The sequence below is a fragment of the Takifugu rubripes genome, chromosome 19, assembly GCF_901000725.2.
Source record: "Takifugu rubripes chromosome 19, fTakRub1.2, whole genome shotgun sequence".
NCBI classification, from domain to species: Eukaryota; Metazoa; Chordata; class Actinopteri; order Tetraodontiformes; family Tetraodontidae; genus Takifugu; species Takifugu rubripes.
In genome coordinates, this window is record NC_042303.1 from 3,661,274 (window position 1) to 3,688,248 (window position 26,975).

Below are 26,975 nucleotides of genomic sequence, written 5' to 3' on the forward strand. Positions count from 1 at the left end.
ATGATTTGAAGCAGCAATTTTGATGAGCGAGAGTATGGATACTTTTTCACATTGAAAGCGCAGAACTTCACAGAAATTCGGTGAAATGCACAGAAAATCAGCAAAGCAAAAGCATGAGGAACTTTTACATAAATGCTTTAGCTTCAAAACACTGCAATAAACTTTGTGATGCTCTGAGGACTTTTATTTTAACACATACATAAGGTGCACCGTATTATTAGGCGCATGCTAAAACATACAGTAAAAAATGACAACGGAAGTAAAACAGTGAGTTTCGACACATTTATTGAACAAAATATTCATTCTTCCGCCACGAAACCATCAAAGTTTTCATCTTCTGTATCTGAATTAAACAGCTGCGCTATTTCAATGTCCAACATCCCGAATTCCTCTTCTTCATCATCTGAATCAGACTCACCAACCGGTTCCGCTTCAGCGTTGATGCCGGCTTTTAAAGCTCTTAAATCTTACAATACATGAAGACGGTATCATAGCCCATGCGTCTACAATCCACCCGCATATGGTGGCATAACTTGCCCGCCGCTGCCTCATGGTCTTTGTGAAGGAGTGTTCGCCTTCCGTCATCCAGTGCTCCCACACAGCACGGAACTTGACTTTAAAAGCCCGGTTCACACCAATGTCCAGCGGCTGGAGTTCCTTTGTAAGTCCTCCCAGGATGATGGCGAGCTCTGAATTCACCTGCTTACTGTTTTGTTTGAGGCTGTCTGTGAGGTGGGCGTGCATGGAATCACATAGAAGCAGGGATGGTGAAGTGTGAAACAAGCCACCCGGCCTCCTAACATACCCTTCCCTCAGCCACTCTTTCATTTTTCTTCGTCCATCCAGCCCTTTTGATTTGCCTTGACCACAACTCCGGCAGGAAACGCTTCTTTTGGCAACGTCTTTCTCTTGAAAATCACCATTGGTGGGAATTTCTGTCCGTTTCTGTGGCAGCCAAGAACCACGGTGAACGATGACTTCTCGTGCCCCGTTGTGTGTATCGCCACCGTGCTGTTCCCTTTTTTGTCCACTGTGTGGGTCAAAGTCAGAAGGATCTCATCCATTTTGGTGATGTGGCTGAGCGCGGTTATCTTGTCAGTAGGTGCGGAAGATGGCCACCCTCTCCTGGTAATCCGTGGGCAGTCGCTGCACAACAGTTGTCCTTGCGCGTATGGAGAGATGCTGCCTCCTCATAAAGCGAAAACACCAAGACGGACCTCCTTGGAAGTGCTCAATGTCCATTTCTTCAGCAATCGCTTTGGCCTTTTTTCGAATGGTGACAGTATAGACGCCCCTTCCAGTTGTTCGCTGTTCCACATCCAACTGTTCCACTCGGTCTTCCAGCTTGGGCCACCTTGCTTTGTTCCCGCGGAAACTCAGCTTTGTCTTCCTCACCGCAGTTCACTTTCTTCTTTTCTCCACTTTCTGACTATGGACTAATTTACATTAAAATGTCTTGCAGCTGCTCGATTGCCATTTTCAGCCGTATATTCGATGGCTTGTAGTTTAAAGTAAGCCTCATACGCGTGTCGCTTGACCGGCGCCATTTTAGGGGGTCCTTACGCGTAGGTGTGCCGCTAATCGATGGGCGGAGCGTTTACCGTAGTGCACCCACCAAAGGCACACAGCAGATTTTGGAACTCAGACCACACACAAGGCACACCATATTATAAGGCGCACTGTCGATTTTTGAGAAAATCTCAGTGTTTTAGGTGCGCCTTATAGTCGTGAAAATACGATATGTTCCCATTAACCATCAGATATCTTCGTCCACTGCTCGTTTTAGCCTTTTTATCATTTGTTTGATACTTTTGCTTCTCTTGTTTGTTTTTTTTAGTCCTTGTTAGTTCGCAGTCTGTTGACATCCTTGTTCATCTGTATTTATTCCACCATATTTATGTCCTAGTTCTGTTTTTTATAGTTCAAGTCAGGATGCAGCTTTTCCTTTTTGTCACCATGTTCCCGTCTCTGTACAGCAGGTCTGAGTTTGATGTTGTTAACAGAGTCTGCTGCTCTTCATCATCCTAAAAGGCTAACGGATCACCCAGAGGCGCTCAAATGAACATATACAAGTTATCCAAAATAAGATTGAGACTCAATCAACATAAACTTTGATGCATGTTACTTTTATTAACATTAGAAGTTACAGTAACATCACTTTTGCAGAAGCTGATGACGAGACAGGAAGACAGAACACTTCAAACCGTGAACACACGTGTGACACGTCGGTAGAGTACATGAAGGACCTGACATGGGACATAACAACATGGGAACTCAGTTCCGACATCTGGCTCATGTGTCTGTTCATCCTTCTGTGGTACAACAAAATCACTTTACCTCTGCAGTGACCCCAAACAGTTGTTTCTGACCCTGGAAGCATCATGTGACGCCTCCGCACCTGGCTGTTTACAGTCAATTTCTAAAAGTGGCTTTTTAAAAAAGGATTTCAAAACAATCTAAAGACTTTTTTCTGGCTATAGCAGAAGTTTGTGCATGTACCAGTTCGTCAATGCTCTTCATGTTAAAAGTGCTCTGCAACACACTGAGATTCACCTGCACACATATCCAATAAGAGGAGAGCTCACACAGAGAAGAAGAAGGTGCCCCAGGCAGCTTGTGTGAACAGAGTGCACGAGTGATTTGGGACCTTGGGATGAGGAACGAGGAGCGAGGGCTAATACAAGTCTATATGGAGTGAAAGAGACATAAAAGAAGATCTAATAAATTAGGCATGATGGAGGTGACAAGTCTAAAGGGAAACACCGTGTCAAAATGTAGTGATACGAAAATGAAGATTTATGGCACAGACTAAGAATCTTCTTAAACCTGAACTGACAGACTTAGTCACTTTTTATTTTGTATTCTGCATTTACAAAAGTTCATATAATCTGGGATAATTGTGGTCCAGTTGGGCTGAAACATTATTTTCTTGTGCAAAAATACAGACTTAACTCAGAAATTTAAACAGGACATCCAAAATAGATGCAGTATATCCATATAAATAAGACATTTAAGACACCGGTCTAATTAAATCACAGTCAGCCTAACTAAAATTATTTCCAACCTCGGTGGAATAAACCTGCCCCTTTACCAGAATTTGCAGGGCTATGTATTATGTTCATCATTATTATAATATTTTTCTTGTTATATGTGCACTGTAATCTGCTTATTTCAATAGTAAATTCTTGCTCTTTGTGTTAAAAACTCTAATTTGGTCATTTTTCACAACTAGAGATGTTGGACAAGATCATTGGTACATGAACAACTCCATATAATTTATTACAACGCTTTGTCCTACTTACCCGGCCTCAGCTCCACATTGTGCACAGCACAGCTAGAACTTCATGAATATAAGGTAACTGGTTGGAAAGGCAATGTTGTGGGAAACAGTTGCAACAATCAATGATTTGACTCATTCAAACGGGGCGGCTTCATGGATCAGACATCTTTATGAATTTTTAGTTCGATACAGGAAAAAATGAGTGGTTGGGGCTAAAGAAAGCACCTCAGCATTGTCCAGCAACATGTTAGCATCAATATCTAAGCTCATTTTAGAATCTCTAATAAATGTCAACAAGTGCAAAATTTGCTTTATATTGATGGACTACCAACTAGCAAATGGACCCTTTATAAAGGTGCATTTTAGGGTTCAGTGTTTTGCTGAAGGAGACTTGCTCTTTACTCTGAAGGTTTCAGGGTTTGGACCAATAACCTTAACATCAAAGAGCGTGCTCCAACCAGACCACATTCCTTCACCTTCCTTCACGTTAAATATCACCCGATGTTACGGTACTTGAATGTGTTTTAAGCCCTCATTGTTGCGTCTGTAACTTTTCCACAGTTTAGCTGAACTATGTCCTTCTCTTTTCGCAGGAAACCACAATCAACTGTGTCCGGATGGCTAATAAAGGTATGATCACCTTTCAGCTAACACCTCAAATGCACATTATTGCACAGGCACTCACACATACTGTATTAGTGTACTGTAGCTAACCCCACATCACCACCTTCTTTTCCTGCATGATTTTATTGCCTTCATTTACTTTTTTGTGTTTAGTCTCGTGCATTTTCCCCTTCTTTCATTTCCCATGGCACATCCGTCTCACATCAGCACGTAAAGTCAAACATCGGTGCCATTTCAGTCTGACCATCTTCATCAAACACAACGGATGGATTCGTCTGACGCGTGTGCAATCCTCCTTATGAGCCGCACGTCTGGTAAAAACATCAGTTTTAACAGCCAGCAATGTTCCATTGAAAGCTGCGCAGCGTGCCATTGACTTACTTTTATTACTCCAAAACATCTAAATCACATATTAATGTTATTTTTACCTACTTCTATCCTTTGCTCACGTCTCATTTCCAGACTTCACTTGTAATTGTTTACTTTTGCCCTGATTTCCCTGCCGAACATAGGCTGTGTAGTGGTCTCATGCTTGGGTAGAGACGTGTTTATTATTCGCACCTGTCTTTAATATGCCAAAATGCATGGATAAAAAAAAAGCTTTAATAGGGTCTGAGGTTAGCTTCCAAACAGAATTGGCAAGATAACAAAAAAAACCTCCAATTGTTTTTGCAGCATATAAATTATTTTTAATGAACTTCTGAGCAATACCTTCCATGGTTTTGGAGTGCTTAATCCTCTTTATTTCCACTGAACACCTACATTTTTTTCAATTTTTTTAAAAGAAATAAGACACAGTGAAAGAGCTCTAATCAGTTTAAATTGTTACATACAACAATTTCTCTGTTCTTGTGCCTCCTTCCACCTGTTCCTACTAAAGGTATATGCCTGCTAAGGAAGATTAGGGGTCAGGTCCTGGGATTCCGCTAAATAAATAAGGATGATTTAAGTGAAATAATTGGCAGATCTAAGTCAGATGTTTCTTAAAAGTCCCACAACAGACTTAAAGCTGGTCAGAATTTATGGTGCTCGGCACATTCTCAACATGAGCCTTCATTCCTTCCTTTTAAAAGTACCAGTTCTACAGTACTTTTGTCCGTTCCAGTGGGTCTCACATTGGCAACTTTTCAAAAACAGCTTGTGTTGCTGTTGAGTCTCTCCCTGAACTCCCAGAAGAGGCTCCGGTTCTGGATGCATTAAAGCAGCAGGCAGCGGTCTTCCTCACTGTTGCCATCCCTCCTGTGGAGTGACTGGGAACCAAAGTCTCCAGCGGACGATGAAATAACACATCAATCGGTGGTGACTGTGTTCTGAAACATGTAAAAAGGGTTTGTGAAAACCCAGAAAGAGGAAGCTGTTGCTGTGTCAGAGTCCATCCTTCCCCTCTATCCATAGCTTCATGCGTGGTCTCCTCCACCTCCCGCTCCTTTTAACTTCACATCCCTCAAACCTCTGCAGTTCATCAACAGCGCTGCCCCACGCACACCTTCAACACACCTGTTCTCTCTTTTCCTGGAGTTAACCCTAACCTGAAACGTCCCAGTCCACATTTTGTTGTTTGATCACCGATAGCAAAGGTGTGCCTTTGAGGAGCAGGAAAGACTGAATGAATACAAAAAATGTCTCCATTCCTTAGACATTTTTTTCTTTCTTTTCCCTTTTGTTTTTTTTTGTTTCTCTCTTCCCTCTCTCATGCTTTCGGTGGGGACGTGCGGCCCTTGACCTTAGTGGTAATAGGTAGGGGACAAAAAACAACACCCTACATTCTAGTCATCCCAAGCGAAGGTGATTATTGCTTTTTAGGCCAACTATTTTGTTTTCTATGTTCTATTCTTCCATTACTGAATGATCATAAACACAACAGAGCCCTGTTATTTGAGTTATCCCCCTCCCTAAAACTCTTTACTCGCTCTCTCTGTCCCGTTTTTCCTCTCTTCCCATGGCTGTCTTGTTTGCATGTCTGCTCTGCTTTGAGTGTTGCTGGCTATTTAAGCCTGTCTGTGTTGGCCTTTATTTTTTTTTTCATGCAACGGTTTATTTAGAATCGAGCCTCTTTAAAATCATCTTCCACCACTAATATCAAAATCAACACAAATACAGACACATATTAGCACAGCATCATCTTTGAATCTGCCAAATAAATATCCAGATCACAAATCATATATCAAAATGACAACAGGCCATCAATTCTAGCAATTTAGTGGCTGTGCCTCTTGTTAGCTGCTGGACAACAGTTGGGTCAGCTGCATGAAGATACGGGTACAGAGTTGAACTACTGCCCAGATTTAAAGTAAAGCTGAGTCCAACATATTTGTCTTTGATACTTTAAAAGGATAAAACAGAAAATACTGTTTCATAAAACAGCAGAAAAAAGGTAGAACATCATTGTAATTGACTGAGAGGCCAAAGCAAACCTACTCCCAATATGTTTCAATCTGAGCCTCTTCATTTAGAAACTCTATCCAGTAGTGTGCTTTAATATTAGACAAGCTGAACACACAGACAGTGCAGTAATGGGAAGTGTCCTTCCATCCAGAAGCATGTTTTTAAGACTTCTGTGGACAGTGTACCATGTTGAGTACATTTAATCTAGGTCTACCTTCTTTTATATTGATAGCGTTTCAAGGCCTTATTTCTTGTCTATCCTCCTGCGCGTGCTGCCAAGCAGCTGGTTCTAACACACATTCATTTGTGCCCCTGCAAGTGTTACCCTATCAGAAACATATTCCCTTCTTTGATGCCTTTAACTTGGTTGTTGTGCCATGTGTTGAAGTAGAGGAAAACCTCCCGCTACACTAACAGCTTCTTCCCCTCTGCCATCAGGCTGCTGAACACCAAGTGACTTATCACTTAAGCACCATGTACAGCAGCCAGCCGGACTCATAAACAATACATTACTCCTCATGGACCTGCACTATTTCTTACCACTCACTATTTATATATATACTGTATATAAGTCTTATTTTATTTTATTTATCTTATTCTAGTGTGGTGTTGATGTCTAGTGTTATGTTGAATGTCGCAGCGGCACACCATGACAAATTCCTAGTTTGTGTAATACTGTGTATTACATGAACAATGGCAATAAACCTTCTTCTGATTCTGATTCTGAAAGGCTGTCAGGTAGCTAACGATTATTTTTTAACGACTTTTTTCCATAATAGTCAACTAATCTTGGAGTAGGGGGGTGGGGACAGCTTATTGCACAACACAGAGAAATGGAAAATTAAAAAAAAGTGTGTTTGTGGCTCGAGATGAGTAAAATCCTGGAAAATTTCGAAATTTCACTGGGGCCAAGGCCAAGGAAGGCATCTGGTCATCCCTGGTGTCGGCATGATCGCGATTGCTTCAATTGTTCATTTATCGATATGCCAGCCAGCAAACAGCTGGTCAGAGGCTGCACGTAGAATCGGATGTGAAGATGCTGGATCAAAGCAACATTTTTCTACAATTACAAATGCTTCTGCATGATGATGCATCTGAAAGGCTTAAAAACACAGAGTGCTGCTGACCTTTACACAAATGGTAGCCATGCGTGTGAGTGTTTGTGTGTGTGTGTGTGTGTGTGTGTTTGTGTGTGTGTGTGTGTGTGTATATGTGTGTGTGCGCACAAAATCATGCTACCAGCAATTCTCTCAACCCGGCCAATTTTTAAATGAACTCTGCTGGTGAGTTTCCTGCCTTCAGCTAGATGTGTACAAGGTCACACTTCTAAACCAAAAGATGTTAAAACGCCAATGGAGAACAGCTGACTCCACCAAAATTTGGTCGTTGCATTGAAACTTAGTTTGGAGGCTTTTTTGAGGGTCTCAACACATTGACAACACATTTCATGATCGTAACCTTTAACGTGCTTGTTATTTTAGTGGTGTCTTTCAGTGGAACAAACAGCACCACCTCAGACATGCCCCCCCACCCCCCACCCCCTCCGTGTGCAGTGCTCTAGCAGCGTACAGTAGCTCCTGTTAATAATCCTGTTAAACTTACCTAACCATGCTAACATTAATCCTCCAGAGGATGCACCACTCCGCTGCTGATAAACAATACCTGCCCCCCCTTGATACGCACACACATACACACACAGAGCGTTTAATACAGTATATGCTGCAGCTCTGCATCCACAAAATCAATTTAGATGAGATTACAGTTTAATATATCTGCTTTTGCCGGGATTTCCCCCCCTAACATTGTTTACATACATAAAAATTAATGAAAGGGTTGAAATCAGAATGTAAGACTGTTTTGGGATTCTTGCAGACTCCCACATTAGCTGGTGACTCCATCGCTCTCAGAGCTGGGCCCTCTGAAAGCCATGTTATTTCTCTTTGATCCATGTTTCATAGTTAATCCCAACTAAATGTCGCAGGAAAAACCCATTCATTTAAGAGCCCGTGCCAGTGGTCCCACTTGAGACTTACTGTAGAATTCACACAAAGTGCTGCTTTTACATCACATATTCAGACTAACAATAAACAATAAAAGTGGAAACAGTACTTTTACAGAAAATTGACTCTTTTTTAAAACCACAATTGTGGTTCACAATTGGTCACAATTTCTGTCCATTTCCAATCAACAGTATTCCTCAATTTTAGTCACATTGCTGGTCTCTATGGGTCATGGTCGCAGACGTGCAGCAGACAGCCTGTCTGCTGATGATCTGGACCCTTCGCTGAAGGGCCCAGCATTCCTCAGGTGGATCTATAACTATCTATATGTTTATAGTCTACATGTTCATTTTTAGCACGTCAGCGGTACCTTTAATCCTGAGAAAAATGTGCTTTTGTTACAGGATGACTTCCTGGTGTGAGCAATACTGTCAAATATCAGACAGTATTCAAATGATCGGAACATTTGGCTGCAATTCCAGTTTACTCATCATTAAAACATCATCTGGACTCACCTGCTGTAAATCAAACTTGGCAGATGGACAGCTGATTTTCACACACCTCGGAATAAAGGAAAAAGAGCTCATTTTTAAAAGTCATCAAACCAAACAGACAAACAAACAAAATACCATTTCAATATCAAAAACAGGTCAAAAATTCTATCCTAAGATGCACCACAACACACACATAAACACACACACACATACAGCCATGCTGTGCCAGAAACTTTCAACATAACGATAACAATCCTAATAATAACATTTATGTATAGGACATCGTACAAGTAAAGACCCGAAAAAAACGCAATAAAAACTTTGAGGAAATAAATAGAAAGTAAACAAGTAAGCCATTAAAATGAATTGTATTCATACAAAGACAGGGAGAAATTGGACATAAACAGTTTAGATGAGAGGAAGTGTGATAATTTCTAGAAAAAATTACCTCTGAACTGACCGCTGGTATTAAAAGTGATACCATGAGGACACTCAGTTCTTATAAAACTTTCTTTCCACAAGCCTTCCTCTCCATCTTTCTTTACCAAACACGTCAGAATTCTGACACTTCTGACACTCTCCTCAATGTGACGTCGGTGGTATTTGATGTTGAAGTGGATGGGATGAAGATGAGCGACCCTGGTATTGGTTTGCTGCTTTTTCAGTCATGGGTGTTCATAATATCTACACCTTTGGAACAAGACTGTCTTTGTGGTTAACGCTTGTTCTCGCACATGTCTGTGGTTTTTTATTACAGACCGGAACAAACATGGGGACGTGTTGTTGTGTGTTTCTTGATCAGCCACCTCCTATGTGCCTATTTATGTCTTTGAATCTGTGTGTGTGTGTGTGTGTGTGTGTGTGTGCGCGCGTGTGTGTGTGTGTGTGGATTTGTGCAGCAGCATCGATCCAGGATTCAGGCGACATGGAGCTAGACAAGCAGGGTAACAGAAAGATGAAAATGGTGGGAGTGATCATTGGGATTCTGCTGTTCGTCATCATCCTCCTGGGCATCATCTTCACCTTCAAGCGCAAGTATGTGTCGGGCCTGACGTCACCGGCATGCAGTGTAGCTACTGTCACCAGTTATTCTGACTGAACAAATGCGGGCAGAATCAGTGATTTTATAAAGTGTATCATTAACGTGGTAGCTTCACAGACCTAATAAGCACCTGATCAGGTTTCAGAACAGAATAGAAATCCTCAATCAAATTGAGTCAAAGGCAGACTTTTAACCATTGAACCTGAACCACTCAAATGGCACTTTTTTATTTTATTCAACCCTCCTGCAGAAACAATTTCACTCTTCACCTTGAGCTCTGCAGTTGCTGTCGTCCCCAGATAAAGATGGCAGTTATTCCTTCTTTTTGAGAGGAGCTATAACAATTCTTCAGTGAATGTTTCCATTTCCAGATTTTTCTTGTTATTGCTATTATATTAATAATGATTTATGCCTTTTCCTCTCTTTGGTAGGGTGCCCTGATCATTTTCATATTATTAAATGAATAGAGGTTAGACGTCCACCAACCACATTTGCTCTGAATGACTGAAGCCTGAGCAAAGTTCCATGGGAGCAAACCAAAGAAATTGAGAATTAAATGTGTCTGTTCAATTTAATCTTAAACAGAAGCCTATTTAAAGCTAAGTGTGAAAGCCATAAATGTCATTTCATAGCATCAGATATTAAATATTGCATTCATGAATGAATTCTGGGCATAATTTATATCCGCTTTTGCCCTAAAAACAATAAAGCGTCTGGTCAGACTTTAGATTTGGAAATTTGGAAATAAGAACTGGACCATTTCTCTTTCAGACAGGCACAAGATTTGTGCACTGAGCAGCCTTCATCACCTGTGTTTCTTTTCTTTCTTCCCCTGCCCCTCCACTATTTTCTTCTAAATGCTTTTGGGTTTACATTTTCTTTTATTAAAACCTTTTCCTTTCAGTCCGTCCTCCCTTGACTCTGAAAACTAGCTTCTCTTTTTTAATTTTATCTTACTGTTTTTGCTGCTATAGGTGATACAGTAAAGCTAGTATATAAGAGTGGAAAATGAAAAAAAAAAGAATTCTAAATTGCTATTGGTATTCAACATAAATTCCAATGATAAAAGTTTGATGGTGCTGATGGTAAGGAAAAGTTAAAAAAAAAAAATACCAGGAGATGCACAGTGAAGGTTAAATATGATGAAAATTCAAAGAAAGCTGCCCTGGCCTGTGGGTCAAATTGATATGCTAATTATATGCTATCTAATCTATCAGAGCATAACATTGATTAGAAGGGCAAATACAATGTAAACCACCACATATGATGTAGGAGCAAAAAATAGCAAACATCTGGGTAAAAAAAGAAAAGAAAAATCATGCTCAAATGTTTTTCATTAATTTTACCAAGCAGTGGATCAAATACAGGGAAGTGGTGCTGTGCACCTGATGTGGAAGAAAACTAGCCTCTAAAACTAAACTGTGGAGCTGACTTTAGCAGAAATGGGTTGGAAAGAGTACACTGATCAAAAAGTAGAGAAGAGAAGAGCCTGATGGAACGCAGACTGCGGGAGGTTTGCCAAAGTGGAACATCTATTATTCATTTTCTATATTCAGACCAGTTATCGGTGGCAGAACCAGTGTGCTCATATCAAAAGGGCCTCACAGGTCTTTCAGACAACATCAATTATTCTATAAGAAAATTCATGATGTGAGCACACACTTCTGTCCCACTGAAGTTCAGATGGACAATAATCCAGAGCCAGATGAGGTTTCTGATATTGAAGAATGATGGACATGGTGGGAGTCCTAATGGGAATTCAGTGTTTTTCAAGTCAGCTAGCCCTGAGGGCTCTAAAACATTTCATTAAATGGTTGAATGTATAATAAATGAATAATTAATGTTCACAAAGCTTCCTTAATAACTGTTTGTGTGTGTGTGTGAGGGAGAGAGACAGAGAGACAGTAATTTCTGTATTGACTCGCCCGCCATCCAATGGTGGTAGAATGTTCTGCCTAAAACCCTGTTATTAATTTTAGCAGTTGGTCTTAGACATTACAGTTGGGGAATTTTTTCAAGCTTTTGGGATTCAAACATTTTATGAGAGGACGGCTCCTCATCTTTCTTTCACGGGTGGACATTAAACCTTCCTGTCTATGAAATCCAGACAGTCATTTAAATGACTGAGTGATATGGTCAAATTGCAGTCTTTATTGTGCTGGCAGTAAAGCTTGGTTTGGTATAGAATGATTTGAAGTGTATCAACTGGTTTCCCTTGTTGGACCAGTGAGAAGAGGGTGGGCAGGGTCCTGTTGAAACTTTTAAGGCAGAAGAAAGTCAGAGAAGGAATTAACGTGTTTCAGTCGCTCAAAACATGGTACTTCTGTTCTTTAACATGTGTGTTTTCTTGATTTTATCCTTTATAAGTGTTGGAAGGTATTATTGTTTTGCTAGAATTTGCATGTCTGGTTAACAGAAATCCCAAAAGCAGTCTTTCCTACATGGTTTGAAACAGTTCTCATAAAAGTGGTGAAGACATAGCTGGCATCACCGGTGTTTGATGTGTGTCACCCAAATGAATCGTCAGCCTTGATGCAAAACAAAGACAACCCCCCCCCCCCCCCCCCCCCCCCCCCCCCCCCCCCAAAAAAAAAACTGTTTAAAACCCTGCAGGTCTGAGGTCTGAGCTTCATGTGGCTGATAGACATCTTCAGCCTTCCACTGCTCCTCCTGCATGTTCTGCATCTCCAGTCAAGGTTACAGCATTGAGTGGTTGAATGAAGAGATAAAAATAGTTCTCTAATTCAACCTCTCTGGCTGGAATTTCACAGCCTTTAATCTTTCTTTCTGTGTTCCTGTTTCCTGTCTTTGACTCCACCCCTTCCTGTCCCGTCCTGTACCTGCCTTGCTCTTGCTCCGATAGAGAGATTCACGCGTGGAGAACAGTGACACTGGGGTATTGTATGTTTACTTCTAGACATCAACACATTCACTCTTCTTCACTGTGCTTCTCACCTCACATTTCCTGGCTCTCAAACACATCTCAGAATAAAAGCTGCACCTGAAAAGGACCATAAAGCCACCAAATTTGGAAAGAAACTTTTTTATTTTGGCAGGGTCCTGCCTGGGCTGCTGCACCTTTAATGGTGCAGAATGTGGCTAATAAATGGAATAACTGCCACATTTATGACTCTTAAAGATACCGTACTCAGCTGTTTAAGAGCTCATTTAAGAAGTGCATTCATTTATTGCTTAGACCTAAACCCTGAAGAAATGACAAACCATATTTGAGTCTGATCCTGAAGCATATGCCAGGTACATTGGACCATTCTCTTCCATCATCTGTCTACGTCTGTGGTTACACATCAGCTGTGCTCACTGGAGTCACTACAAATGTGAAAAGTGAATGATTCAACAGTGTTATTCCAAATGTGATTTTCATTACAGCTGATTCATGAGAGAAGTTGGGACTGTCTTATTCTTTCATTTGCTTGTTCACCCACTGTCCATTGAAATTCCAACATGGGAGAAATCAAAGAGTTGTCAGCGGAACATAACCAATGACATTTGAAAAAACTAGAATTCGCTGAAAATCACCAACACATGCTTTCGGAAAAGGTTAAATTAGTCAAGTAAAGAACTGAGATCTTCAGGGATGAAACAAAAATACGACTAAACTAAAAGAAATCTAGAAAAGGGGCAAAGCCAACAGAAAACACTCTTATGAGGAACTAGAAAAACCAAGGCTATGAAAGTTTCTAAACAACTGCACGGTAAACGCAGATTTTTAAGGACTAGATCCTCGTGAATATGAAGTACAGGCTGGTGATCAGGACGAAAGACTTGACACACTGGCACAGGACAAAGGGAGACACACTATAAGCACATGGGGGGGGGGGGGGGGGGGGGTGACAACATGTGGACATAAGATGGACTGATAAAATATGTAAATTAAAGCTCTGCACGAATACATTCACAAGCTCAACTATCAAAATCAATGCAATTTGAGAGTTTAAAAAGAAAACTGACACAAATCCATGTTCATTTGTGTTAATCTATGTTTTTCCTTATATTCCTAAACATCAGCTTGCCTGAGTCATATGTTTATTTTTACTATTTTAATCATAACATGGTTCATTTAATCCCAATGCTCTGCAGGAATATTGAAAGATGTCTGCAGCTCTTACAAACATGTCTCTTTCCTGACACAGTCCTGATTTTTTCTTTCCTCACCAGGTTAAGATGGTCTGGTCACATCAGATCATCTTAGATGTGACCTTAATAGACAGTTTTTGGCCCCAAAGAAGCACTGCTACTTTATCTTCCTCCTCCAAATGTGACCAGGGATGCAATGACCCTGACCCATGGGACTGGGACACAAGTATCCCACATTCCCATATTACATTAAAATATATCAAATATATACTCTAAAACATACACATCCTTGTTCTACATCTGTGAGGACTTTCATAGACATAATACATCGCCCAACTCCCAATTCTGACCTGAACCCAATTCTAACTCTGGCCTTAAACCAAAGTCTTAACCCTCCGACAGTCCTTTCAATTTGTGAGAACCAGCCATATTGTCCTCACTTCCCAAAAATGTTCTCACTTTCCTGGTAAAATGAAAATGTTGGTACTCAATATGTAGCAAATACAAAACACACACACAAAAACGTAACGCATTGTTGAGTCATGAGCTCTGTGTCATCCTAATTCAGGGTTTGACGGAAGTGCTGCCAGAGTGGTTTATGCCCAAGTGCTCACACATGGAGATGAGGCATCCATGGCGCCTGCTGGTTGGGATAATGCTGTGCCAGCTACTTGAACTGGAAAGCAGGGCTGAACTGCACTGTGGAATAAAGCTGCCCACCTGTCAGATGCCAAGCAGCTTTTGTAGATGGCCTTGGGTCTGACTATGTTGAAAACCTCTGACCCCTAACTGCCCCAGTTGTCTCAACAGCCAGGCATTAGAGAGGTATCAAGAGCAGCGTTGATTCATGGAAGAGTGATGGTGTCACCTCATTCAGTATCACCGTGATGATGTCGTCAGCCAGCTCATTGCAGATGCACCTATTTACACACATTTTCATGGGCTTTATCATTTCATTTTATAGGTTTGAGGTATGAATTGGGGGTTTACTAAGGGTTAATACACACTGGCTGGTTTTCCACAGCTTTAGCCAGAATTTAGTAGAAGCACAGAAATGAAGAGGATAGAACAGGAAAAAGACTCCTCTGAAGCAGGTCTGTTGGTTGCTCTTCACACACAAGCCACCAAGATTTTTATTTTATGTTTTTATGTCAGGGCAGATATGAGGGTTTGTGCTTGATCAGCACATCAAATCTGGAATTACATGCACAGTGATTTGCAGTCAGCTTCCAGCGAACCATATCCTTGGAGCCTGTTGTTGTGAAGCTAATGTCCAGCTGGGCTCTTGGTTAGGCATTGATCATGTCTGAGCAGGATGTAATCACTTTTACAGAAAAGTTCATCCTTAATTATAGTTTGAAATAATAACAGTCATTGTTCAGACAGTAAATCCTAAGACAGGACACGTATAAAGGAATAAAGTCTACATGAATTATTAATCATTGTGGCCCACATCACCTCCAGCTGATTTTATTAAGTAAAAGTTAATGGAGCTTGTGGTCACTGTGGTTTTACAACTATTTCACTCAAGCACGCACAAACACACACACACACACACACACACACACACACACACACACACACACACACACACACACACACACCTAACCCTCTTTAAATATGCTGTTATTAAGTTTAGAATATTGAGAATTATACCTGATAAAATCAGTCAGGAATATTAATTCTGAATGTGTGTGCGTGTGTGTGTGTGTGTGTGTGTGAGTGAGTGAAGAGAACTCTTGTGTGAATCTACAAAGTCCAGCTTTGTAAACTATCATTAATTTGTACAGTCCATCCATTTTTTTGCACTATTGTGTCACTTCTCATCCCCTATTTCTACCATTTACCTTCTTGGTGATGGAGGCTTCAGATGTGCTCCAGATTTTATGATAACGAAATTCTTCAGATTAGTTTAATCGTGTCCTATTTATTGATATTCAAAATCTTTTTAGACCATTTAACTCTGTAAAACATGTTTAATATGTCTGCAAGTTAATTGTTCACTTGCTCTACCATTTTAGCTCATCAGGCTCAAAGTGCTGCAGTTGTGTTCAGTGAAGGAACAAGGCCCTTAGCTACATTTTAAATTATGAAAAAGCTGGAAAACTAGCAGGAAAATTTATCTGTTTCCTCTTTAAATGATGCGATGCAGCATAGATGGGGCTGGTCCCCTCTCTCAGGCCCTGTTTGCGCACCAATATTTTGGGGCAAAAACGTAAAGCTTTATTTCTCTTTGCACTAGAACCCTTTTGAACTGTGGCCATACAGAAACGGGCTCCAGAGTGGAAAGTTTCCCAAAGTTTCTAGTTTGTCCTATTTATGGGTGACTCTCATGTGAGGATGTGCAAGCCAAATCAAGACGTTCATGGTGGACGGGGACTAGATTTATTTAATTAGCAGCTGCTGACCACATCACAAATGTATGAGAGAGAAATACAGTCTGACCTGTGCAGTGCATATGTTGCATATGAAAGGATTTCTCTGGATAAGACAAATAAACAAAGAAAAAAAGGCTCCTCTGGGTTGAGAATATCAAAGAGTCAAATCCAGTTTTTCATTCCGATCATCAACTAATCCAATGTGTTTGTCCTTCTTCTGGGTTTTGCTCTGTCATCCTTGGCTTCACTTCACCATGCTTCAGAAGACATGCTTATTCCTACTCTTATTACCTGTAAGTAGAGATTTCATTTAAGAAACGACTCCTTTTTCAGCCCACCCTTAGTTTGTCTAAGTTTGTCTTTTTTGACTTGTATCTTGTATCAGTTTTTCATCTCTAATTGTACTTTTTTCTGAAAATGTTCCAGAAGTCCTGAAGACATCTTGACCATACCAATATTGTATTATTATATTTATATATAGTACACATGTCTATTTTAGCAGCCAACTAAATATTCATACCACATGGTAAAAGTGGTGAGAGTAGAACAGCTATCTGCTATCTTCTTTGGATGGATATTCATGCAGCTTTGTACCCCAACTCCTTATAGTGCTGCTGTGAGTGTGGCAGTTACTCAGGCAACCACCCAGGAGCTGTCCTTCTTCTGACATCTGTCTTCAGTGACACACACTGGCTGTTAGATGGGCAGAAAATTACTACTGAAGGACTCTCTAAAGCCCTCCTCGCGGGCCCATCACCTACTCAGGGCAAGGATGGGTTTAATCGCAGCATTTATCTACAATTTTTACATTGGTGGATTCTGCACAGTTTGCAGGCTTCAATTCAAAAGTAAATTATAATAGAACAATTCACTGTTTTATTCCAGCAAGATGCCATTTTCCTTGCTATTAACTAGCTCTTATCATACAGAGTTACAGTAGAGCTGTATCTAGGCATCATAAATATGCAGGTGCACTCACTGCCAAATGCAAAAGTCTGTGCACAAACATGAACCTTGCTGCCCAAGCAAAACTAATAATGCCTGTAGATAAATTCTTCACAACATAATCTCAAGCATCCTTCAAAGCAACTGGCAATTTTTCAGTTGCCAACATATAAAATTTCAAACCGCACCTTGAGGCTGTTTGAACTGTCCAGAAATGACATTGAAGGTGTGCTGCTCTTCTAACTCACTGCTGTATTTCAGATGTGGCAAAACCAAACAAATGCAAACTCCCCCTTTTGTGCATCAATGGAAAGGGGAAAATACCCCAAATGGTAGAGTTAATTCTCAAATTCAAATGATAAAAATATTGTAGCACCAGCTGGAAAAAAGTATTCAATGCACAGATTTCTGTTTGTCTTTTAGCATCTAGCATCATCAGATATTCACTTCACAGGTTAGGAATTGATATTATCATCTGCATGGCCTTTCTGCAGCTAAAAACTAACAAAATATAGGCATCATGCAGCTTCTCTCTCCCATTCAAATCAGTTTATCTGCAAACCACTCTATCCGGCTGATCCTTTAGGTTTACCATTAACGAACCTTTTTAACAATATCCAGTACAGCAGCGTTAATGTTTATGTAATAATATTTACATGATTAGATATAACATTTATCTTTGCCAAATATGAAAGGTAAACACACAAGCTTCTTTTTGATTACACTTGAACATCTCAAACAGTACCTATTCTATCAGCCTCAAAGCCAGAATCTCCTACGTTATCAATGATTCTGAATAATTGATTAGAAAATGTTAAAATGCTTCAAAGTACACAGGAGAAGTAGATGAAAAAAAAGCAAAGCCCAACCCCTACATACTGCCCCAGGAATTTTAGATGATAAGGTCCAATTATTTTCCCAAAAAAATATGAACATAGGGGTGGACTGGTAATGCCACTTTCCACCAGGGGCAACAGTCCCTCGTCCACAGAACTGCAGGTCAGTCGGCTGGCCGTTGAACTCCCTCAGTGGTGTGCATGCGCAGTCTCACCTTGGGTAGAGAGGACTGTTGCCACAGGCTACCATTTACAGTTCAAAGTTTGGCCCCCACATTTCCAAAGTGCTGTATATACAGTTGTGGGGTACGAGGTGGCAACAGTATTGAGGGAACAAATAAACAACTTGTTGAACAAAGGAGCAACATGAGTTGTTCCCGTTTCGGGCACGAACAGAGGCTGGTACAAAAGCTCTTTCGTTGTTCCGAAGAAAGGCGGAGGTCTCCGTCCTATTCTTGATCTTCGAGTGCTAAACAGATTCCTATGCACTTACAGGTTCAAGATGTTAACAATAAGACAACTGCTGAATGCTATAAGCCCAGGAGATTTGTTCACAATGATCAATCTCACAGATGCCTACTTTTACGTAGCGACACACCCAGATCACAGGCAGTTTCTGAGGTTCGCCTACGAATACTTGGTTCTGCCATTCAGTCTGTTGCTTGCTCCCCGCACCTTGACCAAATGTGTCAAGGCAGTGTTGGCTACGCTTCGGTAAATGGGTGTTCGCATATTAGCCTATCTAGACCATTGGACTTTAGTTGCGAGCTCCGAGGAGCGGGTAGCTGCGCAGCTGACGCACATCTGAGCACTGGGGTTTTCAGTAATTCTTAAAAAAGTTCAATGATCCCCAGTAAACAGCTTTCCTTCCTCGGGTTGGAAATATGTTCCCTCTCAGGTCGGGCACGTCTGTCGGAGCACAGGGTGGCGGTGTTTCACTGCTCTCAATTTCAGTTGGGACGCAGACTACGTTTCTGAACGGTTTTACAGCCGACAGGCATGGTGGCGTCAATGATCGGAGTGGTACCACTTGGACTGTTAAAGATGCGAGTGTTTCAATGCTGGATGCTATCTCACTAGCTTTGTGTACTGCGTCACCTCCATCTGAAACTGGCGATAACGCCGTCTTGCATGACAACTCTCCTCCCGTGGAAGGAACCCGGGCTGTTATGCCTAGGATCTCCCATAGGGAGGGTGTCTTTTCACAAAGTGGTATCCACAGATGCGTCCCTGACAGGGTGGGGGCACTGTGCGATGGAGCAGCAGTGAGAGGGTTGTGGACTGCGGCAAAATGCAGGCTCCACATCAACTATTTGGAGCTGTTCGTAACCTTTTTGGCTCTGAAACATTTCCATTCCAGGCTATCATGTTCTGATCAGGACAGACAATACGACAGTGGTTTCTTACATAAACAGACAGGGAGGGACTCATTTTCTTCCCCTCTTGAACCTGTCTCACTCACTCTACAATTAAGGTCTATTTGGCAGCAATTTCTGCCTTTCATATCGGGTTTAATGGGGTCACGCCAGGTGTTCACCCTCTGACCATGTGATTCTTAAAGGGAGTCCGCAGGTTAAGACGTGTAGTTAAGCCCAGCGTTCCCACATGGGATTTGCCGTTGGCGCTAGAGGCTCTTTGTGGTTCCCCTTTTGAGCCTGTTGAGTCTGTTGATATGAAGTTTCTTTCTCTTAAGATTGCACTTCTTCTTGCTCTGACTTCAGCTAAGCGAGTGGGCGATCTTCATGCTTTGTCCCTTCATCCCTCATGTACCAGTTCACTCCGGATGGTTCTAAGGTTACACTGCGTCCCAATGCAGCTTATATACCTAAAGTTATCTCAATAATTCTATGGCGTTTGAACTTTTGAGTTTCTCTCCTCCTCTGTTTGATTCTGAGGAGTAGAGGAGGTTGCACTCCTTATGCCCTGTACGTACATTACGCACATATATGGACTGCACCCAAGGTGTGCGTTTATGTGACCAATTGTTTGTTTGTTATGCTAATCCGGCTAAGGGCAAAGCACAGTCTAAACAGAGGCTTTCCCGCTGGATTGTGGTGGCTATCTCCCTGGCGTACAACAGCAAGGGTCTTCCTTTATCTCCGGGTGTAAGAGCTCATTCAACCAGAGGCATGGCAACCTCATGGGCTTTCTTTAAAGGAGTATCTTTGAGACTTCTGCTCTGCAGCCAGTTGGTCATCACCGCACACTTTTGTACGATTTTATCTTTGGAGATGACAACCCCTTTGGTGGCTTACTCTGTCCTCTCTGCTGTGTCAACAATACACTAGCGTGTTGAGGTTTTGACTCTTGTTTGCTAGCTGCTCTGTGGGGCGTGTATACATGTCCCATACAAATGTGTTGTACCAAGTGAATTGACTGAAAGGTAATGAAATGTTATGGCTATAACTTCTGTTCCCTGAAGGAGAGGAACGAGGTATAACACTAGGTTGCCCCACTGTGCAGCTGGGCTCGGTGAAGAGCGGCTATCAAACTGAAAAATGACCGGGGCAATGGGAATTTATATGTGTGGGCGGACCTCACATACGTCACCACGGGTCATTTGCCTTAAAAGGCGTGAATAGAGGTTTCTTCAGCAAAACCACGAAAGGGCGTGATATCCCATACAAATGTGTTGTACCTCGTTCCTCTCCTTCTAGGGAACAGAAGTTATTGCCCATTTTGTTTTCTGTTCTGCCATTAAAAAAACAAAACAAGCAAGAGTGAATTTTGTGACTTATGACTCATGTGGACAAATCTGTTGCTGAACTATATTAATAACCTGCTATCACAGCGTGTAGCTGCTGAGAAAGCTGGGACACTCTGCTGTTTATGTTTTTAGTGCCACCTTCTGGCTGACAGACCTCAGTAGATAATGGATGTCTGTCAGCTAACACGGACCCTGACCCTCTGACCCAAACCTTCAAACACTAAGGGTGCTCATGGAGGAAATATTCTAGTCGACCACAAAATGCACACGATGAGGACAATTAAGCAAATACCTAAATAAAATGGCTCAGAGGTATGTAATGAGTAGCAAGAATCCCAGCATCCTTGATCTATCACCAATTACACAGATTGACAGAATGTCTCATGAACTCCCAATCCAAGGACAACAAGAAGACGTCCAGGACAGAGAAAGGGATATCAGTAGAGCTGCCAGGACCAGGCATTCCAAGAGTTATCAAAAGCCTGAGAAAAGGTGCAGCTACCCACCTGAAAAACTTGAGCACCCACAGACCCCCATCCCTTTGGTGTAAACAATGACCCATTGTTAAAGCACTGTCATGTGCTACTTCCTACCCACATTGTGTGATGGATGGTATAGGTAGAGGACTCCCTTACACACACACACACACACACACACACACACACACACACATACACGCACGCACACACACAAAAGACACCTGTATCCACTCCCACAGCAGACCTGGTCAGGTCCTTGATATGGGGTGTGATAATCAGGGTATACGGGCACTCACCAGCTAGGTTGTTTTGATTTTGTATCAATGTGCAGCGACCACCACCACTGTTCTTCTGGGTAGACTGTCAGTTGACTTCTACCTGTCTAGGATGGGGCAAGAGACAGGGGTCTCATCATCATCCCCTTTCAACCTGTATGTGGAGAACTGCTGTGATGTATTAAGCGTAGCATTCGTAAAATAAGCTTCAAGGACTCATAAGGTGCAGTCAGTCTGATCTTTTTTTAACCTGAAGCCAAAGAAGCAATTTTCATGTTCTTATTTTCCTTCCCTTTTGGTTTACAAGATGCAAAATCAAGTGGGTGGTCTTGACAATATCTGTTGTATGTGTGACCTAATCGGTCAGTGTAAAACATAGAGTCAGTCTTTCACATTGTGTAATATAACTGGTCTACACCTAAATCATAGTTTTATGTTTTAATAATCATAAATGATGACTCTGAGACATTCTCCTTTCCATCAGAAGAATGAGGTTTAGATGTAAGCGCGGTGGACTCCGGAGATCTTATCTATCCTAATTGAGCTGCGACTGTGGATACAGTGATACATTCTTAAGTGTCTGATGTCACTGCTGTGAAGTCTGCAGGACAGACCAGGACACAAAGACTGTTGATGTGGACATTATCTTCTGGGAAGTAGCTTTTTGACAGCAGACTCTCACAAAATGTGACATGTAGAAAAATGTAAGAGGTGGGAGTCATGAGCTGTTAAACCTTTGTAAGTTTAAAGTATACATGAGCAAAATTATTATTAGGTTAGTAATAAAGCATTTAAAAAAAAAAATTGTAACAGGTCAAATTGTAGATATAAAGGCAACACAGATCACTTTGTTTGTGCACCACTTCTTTTGACCTGTGATCATCATTACATTTTCTTTCTCCTTCCTCCATCTGCTCATTTATTGATTCTTATATGTTATTCACAAGCCTGTTGTTTCTTGTCTGTTCATAACGGTCCTGCCACAGGAAGTTGGCAAAGAAGCAGAAGGAGACTGCCAGCAGCTCCACCCAGCAGATAGAGATGGCACCTGTGACCGCAGCCAATACAAGCACCGTCAATGTCGTCATCCTTCACAAGGATGACCCCTTCTCCATCTCTGGTCAGGACCTCGGTGGATTCAGTAAGAGATCATCTCACAGAGTTCTTGCTTCAAGAGGAAGCTAGTTTTTGTATTTTATATGGATGTTGAATGTAATTTAGTTGCATAACCCTTTTTTGTGTCTTTAACTAAACTGCTGCACCAAAATGTGCTCACCATGCTTCTTTCTAAGTGGCTTTCACAACTGCAGTATCTCCTATTATATTAAGAATCAAAAACAAACCTAACAAACACGCACACAGACATAATTGGACTTGGAAAAATGCTGACACAATGTAGTAGAGCAAATGCCCTTTCATATTATTGCATTCTCACCCTGTCACCAGTTACCTTTGCAGTGCACAGTTGCTGTCAAAGCAAATTTTTTAAGTCACACAGCTTACTGTAATAAAGTCTTTTTGCACCATGTTAGCATAAAGTATTAGTGCACATGAGATGAGAGGGATATCATCAATAAGGAGAGGGGTATATGTTCTATTTTTGAGGTATTGGGGAACGGCAAGGAAAAAGACACAATCAGAAGTGAAAATTGGTCAACTATGCTTTTGTACTCGAGTGTGACAAAAAAATTGGTTTGCAAATAATCAGAGATTGACCAATATTCAAGTAAATAAGTAAACTTTATTTATGGTTTGTAGCACTTATCCAGGTTAAAATTTACAAGGTGCAAGTAATAGAATAGGGCCTACTAACATATATTGTAAATCATATAGACCACAATTAGAAAAAAAAATATGATAAAAAACTATTCTATGGATGGCTAGAAAAGACCGATCACCTCTGGTTTATATAGGCTTTGAGGCACCAACAGAAAGTTTTGGAAAGTTAAATCTTGAGTGGTGCTGCAGAGACAGGGATTACCAAATAAAGTGCTGCATGATTAGATGAATCTCACTATCAGCAAAATCAATGTCTATAGCTTTTTATTTTAATTGAAAGTGACTGTTTTTTGCCCATTGTCCAACAGCAAACATGTATTTTAGGAGATCTGAGAGCTTCCCAAATTCAGATTCATAAAAGAAAAAAATATAGTTGGATTTCATCTGCATAGAAGTGATAGGACACATTTTTGTAGGAGCAGAATCAGGAGAATCTTTTTAAGCAGTAACATGTATAACATAAAAGCAACTTGCTTGTTGGTGCTTGTTCAGTCTGTAGAGATGGTGCCAACTTTTGACATTCCTGACCAGGTTAAGAGATTCATTCAGGTTAACAAGATGACTGTATCATTGAGCTTTACAGGGGACATCCTAAAAAAGCTGTCCACAAGCAGGTTTACAACTTCAGGGGAAAACAGCAGAGGTACAACTGCTATTTTAACTCCTCATGTGATTGCAAAATTCAGGAGGAGACCAGCACTAAATGTCCTCTACAGTTAACTGGGGGCACTACATCAGGTTATGAGATTACCCTGGAACCAGAATTTCATGACAAAAGACCTGGAAAAATGCAACAAATGTGCATATAAATTCATGATTTTTAACATTCAGAACATCTTAGCATCCTCGCAAATATACAAAACCAGTGGTACTACAAGAAGGACATGGTGACACATGAGCTTGCTCCTGCTCCCTCACATTAGGACAGGAGCAAGTACGTGTTTGAAATATGTAGCGAGGGGGTACACATCACTCTTAGTGTTAGACTCAAATATGTTTGATTAAAAAAAACCTTCAAAACACAGATGAATTGCAGTTAACTACTTCTTTCCTCTCCTCACCTTCCCCTCTTTTCTGCCTGACCTCCTGTTTCCCTTGACCATTTCTTTTTTTCACTTCTTTTCCTTTCTCACACCTTTACTTGTCTCCCCCTCTTCTTCTTTTCCACTTGTTCCTTTATTTTCTCTCTTTGTGGATTTTTTGTTCAAATGATTCTCCAATCTTCTACCTTCCGTCCCATAATTAGCCTCATCCTCCCACAACTCTTTCTCTGTGCAGGGAAGCAAAATTCTGAAGAGCAAATCCTTAGTGAATTCCTACTATTCAGGTATGCATGCTTTCACCGATCTGTACACACAACACGACTCTAAAGGGGCTTTTGGTGCTGACTGATTGGGGATAAAAGCTGCCGACTTTTGGATGTTGTACCCTTGAAGATAATTTCTTATTTGTTTCTATCAGACATTCTTAAATATGAGTACACATAATCTACTTTGTAACCAATAACACCCGCCAAACCCAGTTGTGTAGTTACAGTTTTGTTTAATGTTGTTGCTATGACATTTATATGTTGCTCTTGTCTTCCTTTTGGCTGAACTGTGTCCAACGAACTGATTTCAGCCCCCACATCTCTTGGTAGGTACCAGCACTACTCAAAATTGCGGTCCTTTTCTCCTTATGTATCTAAACCAGGGTTCGCCAACCCACGGCTCTAGAGCCGCATGCGGCTCTTTAGCTCTGCCCTAGTGGCTCCCTGGAGCTTTTTCAAAATTATGTAAGTGGAAATTGTTTTAATATAATTTCTGTAGGCGGAAAAACGTGACAAACATTCTTAAAGTTTTCCAACGCTGTAAAAATGTGTACAATAAATATTTAATTTCAACATCTCATTATAATGGAACTTAAAGCACCATTGTACAGCAGAGTGGTCACATGGTGCGTCATTCTCCCCAGGATGTTCTGCAGAGAAAAGAAACATTTCATCAAGAATGCTTATTATGTATTTGTAGCCTACTTATCATTTGGAAAGTAGGCTAATACAGCTAATATAGACACTTACAGCATGTGTTGCCTTCATTATAAGCCCTATATAAGGCTTTAAATTTTTTGCGGCTCCAAACAGATTTGTTTCTTGTTTTTTTGGTCCAATATGGCTCTTCCAACATTTTGGGTTGCCGACCCCTGATCTAAACTATGGACCGGTTGGAGGAGATTCCATATTCTTCTTGCGAGTGTTTCAACACACATATTCAGACTGGATAACCTGGTCTCCATTACGCGCTTCTACCCGCTACGCCACCCCTTCCCTCCTGCCGTCATTCATATTGAATTCAATCCTCTGTTACTGCTGCCAGTGTCTCACATTTCCATTTCCATCTCTTTAACATGAAAGGACTCTTTCTGACATTACATTTTATGACACAAGCATCACTGATTTCTATAAAAACTTTTCTCAAAACCACCGTTGCTGAGGCACTGAGCCCACCATCAGCATTTCTTCCATTAATGTCACCTCCCATTAAAAAACTGGTATAATGGTTTCCACTTTGGCTGTACAGCTTTCTTCCTCTGTTGTTTTTCAATACACATCAAAGCTTGAAGCAGAAAGCAAAGGTACGATTCATTGATCTGTGCGGTAGGACAAATTTACTGTCAAACATTTTCCCACAATGATGTTTCCATCTTTTCGAGCCATCTGATTTCTCAGATAGGTTGAAAAAGACTTTCATTGTTACTGTAGAGGAACATTCACAACACTGTATTGTCTACTACAGTCTGTGTCTCATTTCTCCAACAGATTGTTTCCATCCCTTAATGCCTTCTGTAACTTTCTGATCCTGTCATCCATCCATGAAAGCATATATGCACAATACGAATAGCGAGAAGCATTTTTCTAGATTTGATTAGAGCGGGAATTGTGCAGGAACCTGGAGCTGATAATAACATGTTGTGGGAATGAAAGATTTTATTTTTATTTTTACACAAACACTTTATTTACACAAATTCACACCCTGTTAAAAAACCAGTGTTGACAACAAATAGAATCAACAAAAAACAGTTACTCCACAAGGAGTTTTTGTCTACTGTCCAATTAAGCCAAAAGTGCCCGATACAACATTCAAACACACACAAAAAACGTCTCTCGCCCAGAACAGAAATGGGCACTGGTCTAACATAGTAGGATTCATCCTACAGAGGGTAAAATGATGGTGGCCTGTCACGCAGGCTCCAGCGGGGGGGAGCTCCATCCCTTCCCAGCCAGTCGGCCTACAAGCTGGTGCTCCTGTTGGACAGTTCTCTCAGTTGTTTCCTGGCTTTGCCCATGTGCTTCCTCAGCCGGAAGATCTCAGGGTCAGTCAGGTCCGACGCCGCTCTGTGTTTGATCCAATGGCCGGCTGACTGGATGAAGAGGAGCTTGTCGGGGAAGTATATCCCCAAATCAGGGCCCCTCATGCCTTTGGTCTTCGGGAGAAAGTTCTTGATCATGCTCGGGGGGTACAAGTCATCCCTCTCACTGTCCACCACCGTGTTTGACAGCTCACTGGCATCGGACGTGTACTCTTGGTCGCTGGTATCTGTGGCAGCAGCTGCATCCTCCAGCCATCCAGCTTTTCTGTCACCACCGTCGTTCATTACATTTTTCTGCTTTCTGCGCC

At 41.2% G+C, this 26,975-nt stretch overlaps 1 protein-coding gene across 7 annotated transcripts in view; it reads left to right on the plus strand.

Annotated features, from left to right (window-relative positions):
• ptprt (protein tyrosine phosphatase receptor type T) overlaps nucleotides 1-26,975 on the plus strand; it is a 128,351-nt gene that overhangs the window by 58,749 nt on the left and 42,627 nt on the right. For 3 of the 7 annotated variants that reach the window (XM_029827079.1, XM_029827083.1, XM_029827085.1), the window contains 6 exons: nucleotides 3,874-3,910; nucleotides 9,683-9,818; nucleotides 12,689-12,721; nucleotides 22,527-22,681; nucleotides 24,566-24,646; nucleotides 24,940-24,954. In XM_029827079.1, coding sequence (XP_029682939.1) covers nucleotides 3,874-3,910; nucleotides 9,683-9,818; nucleotides 12,689-12,721; nucleotides 22,527-22,681; nucleotides 24,566-24,646; nucleotides 24,940-24,954 — 457 coding nt within the window. Of the gene's footprint in view, nucleotides 1-3,873; nucleotides 3,911-9,682; nucleotides 9,819-12,688; nucleotides 12,722-16,561; nucleotides 16,592-22,526; nucleotides 22,682-24,565; nucleotides 24,647-24,939; nucleotides 24,955-26,975 lie in introns of all 7 variants that reach the window. The other 4 variants (XM_029827080.1, XM_029827082.1, XM_029827081.1 and 1 more) reach the window with 4 other exon arrangements.